Raw genomic sequence first — 10,382 nt, 5'->3', positions numbered from 1 at the left:
AGGAGCAGTGCCCACGCAGGGGAACAGGTCGCAGGTCTCCCGCGAGTGCTGGTAGAAGTGGGCGGGGCCCAGGTAGACGGGCAGGTCGGCGTAGGAGTTCAGGTAGGTGGAGAACTGTCTGTGCACCACCGTGGAGGACCGGCGCAGGGCCGCCGCGTTCTGCAGGATGGCCTCGCCGTACGAGGGCAGGCGGGTGGCGGCGGGGCGGGCGGCGGGCGAGCGGGCCGACCTGTGGGCCCTGTGCCGGTCGCTCCGGCCGGTGCTGGGGTAGGCGTGGTCCGTCGGGACGGGGTAGCACAGCCCGGCCCCCGCCCTGGAGCACAGCTTCCCTGGGGAGGGGTTGGCCACCACCACGCGGGGGAACAGGTCGGGCGGCCCGGGGGCGGAGCTCCGGGCCGTGGCGCCCGGCGGCGGCTCGTCCAGCTGCCGGATGCGGTCGCCGCCCCAGGTGGCCCGCAGGAAGGAGGCGCGGCGGTTCAGCCTGTCCCGCCCCAGCAGGGGGAGCTCGTCCAGCTCGGGGTCCGCGTACGGGCGGGCGCACGACCCGCACCTGGGGCCCGGCCCGCGGGGGTAGGTCCCGCCCACGCCGGGCAGGCTGGTGGGGGCGTGGTTCTCCAGCAGGTGATTGGCTCTCAGCTCGGCGAAGCAGGCGGGCGCTCCGCCATATTCGGGCCTCCCCCGGGGGTCCGGGTCCGACACCAGGAAGCTGTGGGACCGCTTCTTCCGGGCGGGGCCATCGGGGTACAGTCTGCGCCCCACGGGCCCCTCCTGCTCGATGTACACCTCCGACAGCGGGACGTCCCGGTACGAGGTGAAGGGGGAGACGGGCTGCAGCGGGGGCGACTCCATGTACAGCGCCCCCCCCTGGAGGGGGGCGGCGGCGGCGGGCGCGGGGGGGTCCCTCATGGCGATGTGGGGGCTGCTGAGGCTGGACACGGGCAGCGTGCGGTCGTAGAGGTGAGTCCCGCGGGCGGGCAGGGTGTAGCGAAGGGGGGTGGGTCTCGCCAGGGCCCCGTGCCTCTCCAGCATGGTGTGGGCGTGCCCGTCGCCGTAGTGATGGGCGCGCTGGGGGCCGGGGGAGTGGTTGGCGGTAACGCTGGAGACGTAGGGCAGGCGGCCCGGGTCCATCTCCAGGGCCGGCACTCGGGGGGGCGGGGCCCCCACGCGGATGCCGTCGCCGCGGCGACTCCAGCTCTCGATGGCGCGGGTGGCGTGGTCCAGCGAGTCCTCCACGCGCGTAGAGGACACCAGGTCTTTGGCCGTCTGCAGCATCTTCAGCATGTTGGCCTGCGAGTAGCTCCCGGTGATGTCCGGGGACTGCATGCTCCCGTCCCGGTCCGACTCCTCCACCCCACTGAAGCAGCTGTAGATGCCCTGCACAAGGGGGGGGGGAACGCAAAACTGTGTGACCTGGGGGGACGGATACTCCACCCCCTCCCCATCCCACAGACAGGTCATTACCCCCTTGTTCTCTGTACTTTCCCCTTCCCAAATCTAAAATGGCCGTCACTTCTGTGTTCTCTGGTGACATCACTGTTCCGCAACTGGTGATAAATGAAGTGGAGGCAGTTTCATGGGAAGGTGTGACAGCACAGGTTAGATTAAAATTTGGGGTGCCTTTAAAGAGAACAGGCTTTATTTGTGTGTGTGAGTGTGTGTGCGTGCGTGCGTGAGTGTGTGTGTGTGTGAGAGTGTGTGTGTGTGTGTGTGTGTGTGTGTGTGTGAGAGTGTGTGAGAGAGAGAGTGTGTGTGTACACGCTCTGTTTCTGTGTGTCATTCTTTCGCAGGGGTCAGAGGCACTAAACAGTGTAATTAGCTGACTGTGTGCTTTGGCCGTGTCAGTGTCCCTGTTTGCGCTGCGGTACGGTGCGTGTGCGGTGTGTGTGCGGTGCGTTGCGGTGCTGCGGTGCGGTGCGTGTGCGGTGCGTTGCGGTGCTGCGGTGGTGCGGTGCGTTGCGGTGCTGCGGTACGGTGCGTGTGCGGTGCGTTGCGGTGCTGCGGTGCTGCGGTGCTGCGGTGCTGCGGTGCGTGTGCGGGGCGGCGCGGTGCGAGAGCGCGATCAGGATTCCGTCCCCGCCGCTGCTCACCGCCTGAAGGTCGCGGCGCCGGTAATGAGGCCGTTAGGATTCCGCCGGAGCGGAAGCCAAGCCGCCGCGACGGCAGAGCCGGCAAAGTGGCGGCGGAGATCAGGCTGCTGCTGCTCACCGCCTGAGCACACACCGCCGCTGCTGCTCACTTAACCCTCGTTTGCTCAGGTCATGGGTCTCATGTCGCTGTAACTAGAGAGCAGGAGGGGCTCAGATTGAAACAGTGATGTTTCTTTGAGGAGAAATGTGTGTGGTCTGGATTACTCTGTCAGAGAGGAGGGCAGCGACACGGTTCTCCTGGACTCTGGATGAGTGACATGTTATAGGAGTGCATGGGGGGGGGGGGGGGGGGGGTTGGGGGAAGTCTTAGTGCGGAAGCTAACAAAACTTGGTTCTGTCTATAAAGCCTGTTCTCGTTTCCCAACAGTGCTGGTAGTAACTTGCAACCTCCATATTTTCTCTAGATGTTGACCTTCTCGGCAAAGACCCATACGAATGCATGTACACACACCACACACACAATCACTCACACCACACACACACACACACTCTCTCACACACACATGCCACACAATCACTCACACCACACACACACACACTCTCTCACACACACGCACACACACCACACACACACTCACTCACACCACACACACGGACACACACTCTCTCACACACACACGCTCTCACACACGCACTCACACACACACGCTCTCACACACGCACTCACACACACACTCACACACTCACACATGCTCACGCACGCACACACACACTCTCTCACACACACACACACACACACACTCTCTCACACACACGCACACACACCACACACACACTCACTCACACCACACACACGGACACACACTCTCTCACACACACACGCTCTCACACACGCACTCACACACACACGCTCTCACACACGCACTCACACACACACGCTCTCACACACGCACTCACACACTCACTCTCTCACACACACACACACACACACACACACACACACACTCTCTCACACACACACTCACACACACACACACACACACACACACTCTCACTCACTCACGCACGCACACACACACTCTCACACACACGCACGCACTCACACACACACAGCCCCGGGCTGCTCACCCTGCTGATGGCGAGCAGGAAGTCGAGGCGCTCGGACTTGCGCACGGAGTGGCGCAGCTTCCAGTAGAGCAGGTGCTCCCAGGAGAAGACCAGCAGGCTGAGGCCCATGGCCACCAGCAGCATGTAGAACACGCCCGCCATGTTGTCGATGTCCAGCTTGGAGCTCATCACCTCCTTCTTCTCGTTCCGGCAGATTCCCGTCAGCCACACCGTCTGCAGCTTCTGCGTGTCGCCTGCGGGACACACACACCGGGTCTGAGACTCCAAGTCCCAGAATGCTTCAGGTCGGAGCACATCCATGATGTGCATGCTCACGCAGTTGTATTTCCTTGGCACATCGCCTGTGGTCACCCTAATTTATTAAGCCCCCCGCAGTCGTTATGTTTGTGCCTTATATGTTCACCTTACATAAAACTGCTAGCACTGTAGCTTGTGGCGTGGTTAGAAACGCTTTAGTTAAGAGCATGCCAATGACAAATGAAATACTGCATCGCCCATGATCAGTTTAATTTATTCAGCCCTAATTAGTCATCATGTTGTGCCTTACATGTTCACCTCGCATAAAACTGCTAGCACTGTAGCTTGCGGGATAGATGTAAATGCTTAATAAATGTCTGATGGCTAGCAGTAGAAAACGTGTTGTTGTGGAGGAGAGGTTGCTGCTACTGGGAGAACTCATTAATCACCGCTGCTGTGTTTTACGCTGCCATCTTCACATAGGATTTCTCCATCTGGATACCGTGGCAGCGACTGTGGCCTTTTCTTCCTAAATACCAACCTTACAACCTTTCAGCTAATAATCTACTGCATCATTTCAAGCAGACTGCATACAGTTGTTAATTCTTTATTAAGGATTATTAACTGCATTATAAGCTAAAGTGTTGCTGGGCAGCTGCTTCTGTAGCCTTTTGCTTTACGCATGTTAGGGGGCTGGATGCATCTTCATTCAGGTTTTACTGCAGCATGGCGTCCATGTGCTCTTGTGCTCTGTGTTTTATAAACCTGACGGGTTCACTTACCGTCGGCCAGGAACTGGAGGAGCGCCAGGTCGATGGGCCGTTTCCAGGGCGATTCCTTCTGCAGCGCGATGCCGTAGCCGGTGGTGGCGAAGACCTTCCCGCTGCCGATGGTCACCAGCTTGCAGCCCTCATCCTTCCCCGCCATGTAGTTCAGCACGGCCGCGTCATAGATGAAGGCGTCCAGCTTCCTGCCGGGACACCGCGCGCGACGGGAATCAGACGCCGGCGTGACCGCGCAGGTGCGCTACCCATCTGTCCGTTCAGCTCTCTTTCTTTTGTCTTTCATCCCTTGTTCACCTTATTCTCCATCCCAACGATAAGCAGCCCTGGCCCAGCAGGCCCGGAGGTGTTTCTGCTCTCTGCTCTGTTCCAGCCACTAACCCTGTAACTGGGTCGATTATTAGACCACTAACCATGTAACTGGGTCGATTATTAGACCACTAACCCTGTAACTGGGTCGATTATTAGACCACTAACCAGTGATTGGGCTGTTTATTAGACCACTAGCCATGTAATTGTGTTGATTATTAGACCACTAACCAGTGACTGGGTTGATTATTAGACCACTAACCCTGTAACTGGGTCGATTATTAGGCCACTAACCCTGTAACTGGGTTGATTATTAGACCACTAACCAGTGACTGGGTTGATTATTAGACCACTAACCCTGTAACTGGGTCGATTATTAGACCACTAACCATGTAACTGGGTCGATTATTAGACCACTAGCCATGTCACATGACTAACTATTATTAGACCACTAACCCTGTAACTGGGTCAATTATTAAACCACTAACCACTGATTGGACTGATTATTAGACCACTAACCATGTAACTGGGTTGACTATTAGAGTTGGTGAATCCGGGTGGCCATGTGCTGGAGGTGCTTGGCGTTTAAATTCTGGCTCAGACTGCTAATATTTGATCAAACTTAGAGGGGAAAAAGCTCAGACTTGTCTGTAGTAGTCCAGGATCAGCCACCATTTACCTACCTGTGCTCAGGTGAGAGAACAGCTATGCCATTCTTAAGTCTTGAGAGGAAATAATGTGTAATTTTGAGGTGATGCAGGACTGTTCCCAGATCCCACTGTGAGTTGGCTGGCCTGCTGTAAGTCTATGGCTTGGCCTACCTGGTACAGGTGAGAGACTGAGTGGGGTTTTCACACAGACAGGTACCCTGTTTTGAGGCTGTTGAGCGCGTCCTCCACGCCCTTCTGGTTGTACTTCACCATGTGCGCGTGCATCTCCGGGTAGTTGCTGCGGATGTTCCTCTCCGTGCTCCCGTTGGGCACCGTGCCGAACCGGAAGGGCGGGTACTGCTCCTGGGGCTTCTGGAACTGCCCAGGACAAACATGGAGAGTGTCACATGACCTGAGTGATTGGGTGAAGTCACATGATGTGAGTAATTGGGTGATGTCACATGACCTCAGTAATTGGGTGATGTCACATGACGTCAGTGATTGGGTAATATCACATGACACGAGTATTTGGATAATTTCACGTGAAGTGAGTAATTGGGTTTTGCCCCCAATGGAGAGTTATCATTAAGGACTAATTTGGGTTGTGACCAGGATGTTGTTGGTTTATTTTGCTCTTTGTTTCCCTCTGTCATCGCCCCTGCTAATGAGCTGCTTAACGCTAAGCCTACCCCTGCAAACGAGGTACTAAACCCGAGCCGCTTGAGTAAAGAGTGAACAGCGTCACGATAATACAGGTGCTGTGTGTTTTAAGCAATTACAGAGTGTCAGTCAGGGCTGCTCGCTGGCAGATGGTCTGCCCTGTAGTGCAGACTCTCTGTTTATTTCTGCGAGCTGGAAGAGGCTTTGCTTTGTTCTTCAGTGGAACTGAAGCAGTGCCGTAAGGGCTGAGCTCTGCTGAGCTTTGCAGAGGTTTTCGTTTTACACCTGACCTCTGCTGTTTCACGCCGGTCCGCCAAAGCTTTAACGCAGAAAACGGTGTTCATAAGAGCTGATGCAGCTCAATCTGGCTGCCGAGGGGGAGAGAGCGGGCGTCGGTCCGCTGTCTGCCCCCCCCCTCCACACCCCCATACTGCCACCGGGCGTCGGTCCGCTTTCTGCCCCCCCCCCCCCCTCCACACCCCCCCACCCCCAGGGCGACATCTGGCCAGCTCAGGTAAAGCCTGATCCATTTCTGTGAAATTTACTGTGCCTACGGTGATAAGAGGGGCGCAGTAGATGGAAATGATCTCCGGCTGGGAATGTTTGGGATTTGGGTTTGATGAGATTTGAGAAGGTGGGGTTCTGATTGTTATCCTCAGCGGGATTAAATCCGTTCCGTCCATTTCCTGAGAGGTTGCAGTCGAGGGAGTGCTGACAGGCCAGAGTACAGTAAGTCACTCGCATGCTGTTTGAAGCTATTCTGATTGGCCAGTAGCAGGTGGTAGTCATTGCTCTGGGTCTGCTGATTGGCCAGTAGGAGGTGGTAGTCATTGCTCTGGGTCTGCTGATTGGGCAGTAGGAGGTGGTAGTCATTGCTCTGGGTCTGCTGATTAGCGAATAGGAGGTGGTAGTCGTTGTTCTGGGTGTGGTTATCACAGGAGCCTAGGGTGCTGATGGGGAGACTGTGTCGTAGGTAGTGCCATTGTTCAGATACATCTGAGGTCTATGCGATTCTGCCATTTACAGATACAATATGTCCTTTCTTAATCAGATCACAAAAAAAATTACTTGATAAATTGAAAATGATCAACAGAATTTGGTACATGGGTTTGGGTAAAAGTAGTTCAAACGGTCTGATTTTTAAAACTTCATGGAAAGAGATTCGCCAGAAGGTATTTTGGCTCTTCTCTTTTCAAGGACTGTTTTATACTTGGAAACAGTCCAGGTGATGTTGTGAACGCCAAGAATAAGTGAACTTTCTCTTTTACTCAGGCATTGATGGATTGATAATATCCTGACGAACACGCCCAATAGTTCTGCGGGCTTTGATGTCAGACTTCCTGTTTGTCCTACAGAATTAAAAGGCATTCCGTTAAGTGGATGGATGACGTAGGGAGAATCATAATGTATCAGAATCTGACACCAATCTCTGACACCATGGAAGCCAAACACTAAGGAGTCATTTTAGGATTCATTTTAGATGTTATACTATTATTACCAGACAGGTCTCACAGCCTCCCCATATGCTAGTATGGGGACTTATGAAGAGGTCCTTCTAACACGTGAAATCAGCGGCAGTTTCGAAAACCCCCCTCATTGTGTTGATGCACTTAGAGGAGGAAATAAGCTTTGCTTTCCCCCATCCAGGTCCTCAGTGCTCATGTGCTCTGAGTGTGATTTTTGAATGCAAATGCAGCTTGTGGGCTGGAATTTCAAAAGGACTCATTGGGCGAAAAGGACTCATTGGATAAAATAACTCTTTGGGCAAAATAACTCCTTGGGGCGAAAGGACTCAATGGGTGAAAGGACTCATTGGGCAAAAGGATTCATTGGGCAAAAGGACTCATTGGGCAAAAGGATTCATTGGGCAAAAGGATTCATTGGGCGAAAGGATTCATTGGGCATAAGGATTCATTGTTGGCGAGCACCATTTTGTGCCCCAGCAGTACCTTCTTGTCGCTGAGCCCCGACACGGTGTCGATGTACTGCTCCTGGATCATGAAGGCTGCCAGGTTGGCGGTGTAGCTGGCGAGGAAGATGACGGCGAAGAAGGCCCACACCAGCACCATGATCTTGCTGGTGGTGCCCTTGGGGTTCTCGATGGGGACGGAGTTGTTGAAGACGATGCCCCAGAGCAGCCAGACTGACTTCCCGATGGTGAAGGTGGGGCCCCCTGGATCTGAGAGAGGTGTGGCCATAAACAAGATCAGGACAGGTTTCATGGCCTTTCAACCTTTTAAGGTGTAGGATCACACAAACATGTGCTTAGAGTGTTCTTATACTGAACATTCTAATGCTGATGTAACACTCACTGCTGGAGATAGAAAACAATAGAGTTCTAGAACACTCACTCAGAATTCTTAAAAAAAACAAATTTCCAAAAAACAAAACCTACTCTTTAAAGGGTTGATGTCTTTAATTGCCCTGGTTACATGTTTACTGAAAGCCATTCTGTTAGCCATTCTGAGGCTGCCATCTGGTAGCGCTTGGCCAGAACACTATTATCCTACAGTGCATATGGTGCTGAAGAGAATTAGGAGTGATTTGATACGTCTGTTTGCATACACAGAGCTGTTTGCTTTTACCTTTCCACTCATTTCTATCTCTGCCTTCTCTCTGGCATCCTATTAATGAAAACCCCTCTGTCAGCAGCACTGCCTTTGATTAAATTACATTGACATTTTATTTGTAAAAGCTTTTATTTCCCAGCGCACCAGTTCCAAAATAGCCTCTTAATCTCAGTGTCTGCCTAATCATTGTTTTGATTACAAGGGTGAATAACTGCCTATTAATAGCCGTAGCGAGAGTTTCAGGCTCAGATTCTCGGTCTTTGATATGCTGCGCGCCTTGTTCCAGTGCCGTAAGGCACCATCCATAAGGGAACAAAAAAAACAGAGCATCAGATGAAGGTTAATCTAACAGCATTAATTAGATCTTGGAGAACGTATTCGGAACCTGCTCACCCAGAACACAAGCAAGGTCACATCACAATTACTTCCTCGTTTGGTCTTATCACATGATTGAATTAAGGGCAAGGGGGACAGACGTACAGACACACAGACCCACCTTTGGCACTGACGAGGCTGCGGTTGTATCCCACAGGGCTGAAGTATTCGAAGACGAAGACAGTGACGGCCACCACCGTCAGACACATGACGAACATCATCACCCACACAGCCGGGCTGTAGGGCTCTGGGAGCAGAGGGGAAAGGGTTAATAAGCTTCTTTCTGTAGCCAATCAGAGCAGGAAGGAAGGAGAATGGGAGCCTGAGATTCTGTTCAGCCAATCAGACTCATAATTGAGTGAGATTCCTGCAGGCCTGTTAACCCGCTGTGGGTTGGGGTTCGGGGCGACCTGGCCCCGTGCTGGGACGGGCCAGAGGAATCATTCTCACCCAAAAACGCAGAGGGGGAGACGGTGCCGTTGCTCCTGGCGACCATCACGCTGATCCCCGTTTCCACGAAGGGGACGGAGAAGTCGATGATCTCGGAGCGCTCCTCGTTAATGGTCAGGGACCCGATGGCCATGTCGGCTCGCTTGTAGACCACCTGTGAGACACAACAGCACCGGGCTCATGTAGACCACGTTTAGCCTCGTCTGATTGGTTAACGTGGCTTCGAAGTTATTGGCGATGTACAAGCACGCCGGCCGCTTAAATGAAATTGGGATCTGGATAAATATACATTGGGGAAGAGGTGAGTAATGGTACTCAAGCGTGGCTGTCGAAGAAGCGAAGGTAGCTCAGGGTCCTGAGAGTTCACCTGCGCCTGTACGCCCCCGTCTCTGTTCGCTCAGCAGAGCACAGCCCTGCTCTCCCCGCCCCTCTCTAACATTAGCTCCCTTTGTGAGTCTGACATGTTCTGTCTTTATCCACTTTATTCACAGGGTTCTAAAAAAGCTCTCGCCCGCATCCCCTCCCCGCCATGTAAGAAAAGATTAGGAATGGGTTGGGGGGGGGGGGGGGGAGTGAGGGCGAGGGGGGGGGAGCGTGGGACTAATAATCCCCGTACCAAAGGTCATTGTCAGTCAGATCGGAAGAAGCCTGATTTTCTGGCAGCGATTATACCTAACTCCCCCGCCCCCCACCATCTAAAAATACCCCCCTCTGACGTCCTCTCCTACGTGGTGCTAATATTTATGATGCTGGCATGGGGGGGGGGGGGGCCTGCGGCGTCCTGCGTTCAAGGGCCAGGCCACCTTGTGCTGCGCAACCCCCCCCCCCCCCCCGAACCGTATTCCAACACCCGCTGGGTGCAATAGATTCGTCGCATCGGGGAGCGGGGGGGTCAGGACTAACGCTGTGATCTCCTTCCCCCCCCCCCCACCTCCCCTTGCCGATCTATTCACCCAGCGGCAGAAAATAATTCACAAGGATGGTTTTTTTTATTTATTTTTTTATTGTACCCCACTCTCTCCTTTCTAAGAGCTTCCTTTCTTTGCACACGGGTCATAAACTTCATACTTTATGTTGCTTCTATTAAATAAGCAGCATCCATTTTGTTTACTGTTACACTTTTTTCACTCGTAA

The 10,382-nt window shown here is 53.7% G+C and overlaps 1 protein-coding gene across 1 annotated transcript in view; it reads right to left on the bottom strand.

The window, feature by feature from the left end:
* Positions 1 to 10,382, bottom strand: part of LOC118217186 (glutamate receptor ionotropic, NMDA 2C-like) — a 215,534-nt gene that overhangs the window by 156,354 nt on the left and 48,798 nt on the right. Inside the window, 7 exon segments of the mRNA XM_035399011.1 lie at positions 7 to 1,374; positions 3,216 to 3,448; positions 4,235 to 4,422; positions 5,411 to 5,571; positions 7,803 to 8,032; positions 8,920 to 9,045; positions 9,249 to 9,402. Coding sequence (XP_035254902.1) covers positions 7 to 1,374; positions 3,216 to 3,448; positions 4,235 to 4,422; positions 5,411 to 5,571; positions 7,803 to 8,032; positions 8,920 to 9,045; positions 9,249 to 9,402 — 2,460 coding nt within the window.

The sequence above is a fragment of the Anguilla anguilla genome, chromosome 17 (genome assembly GCF_013347855.1).
Source record: "Anguilla anguilla isolate fAngAng1 chromosome 17, fAngAng1.pri, whole genome shotgun sequence".
In the NCBI taxonomy this organism is placed as follows: domain Eukaryota; kingdom Metazoa; phylum Chordata; class Actinopteri; order Anguilliformes; family Anguillidae; genus Anguilla; species Anguilla anguilla.
The sequence above is the reverse complement of the archived record's forward strand: the minus strand, read 5'-3'. Positions and strand labels throughout refer to the sequence as shown.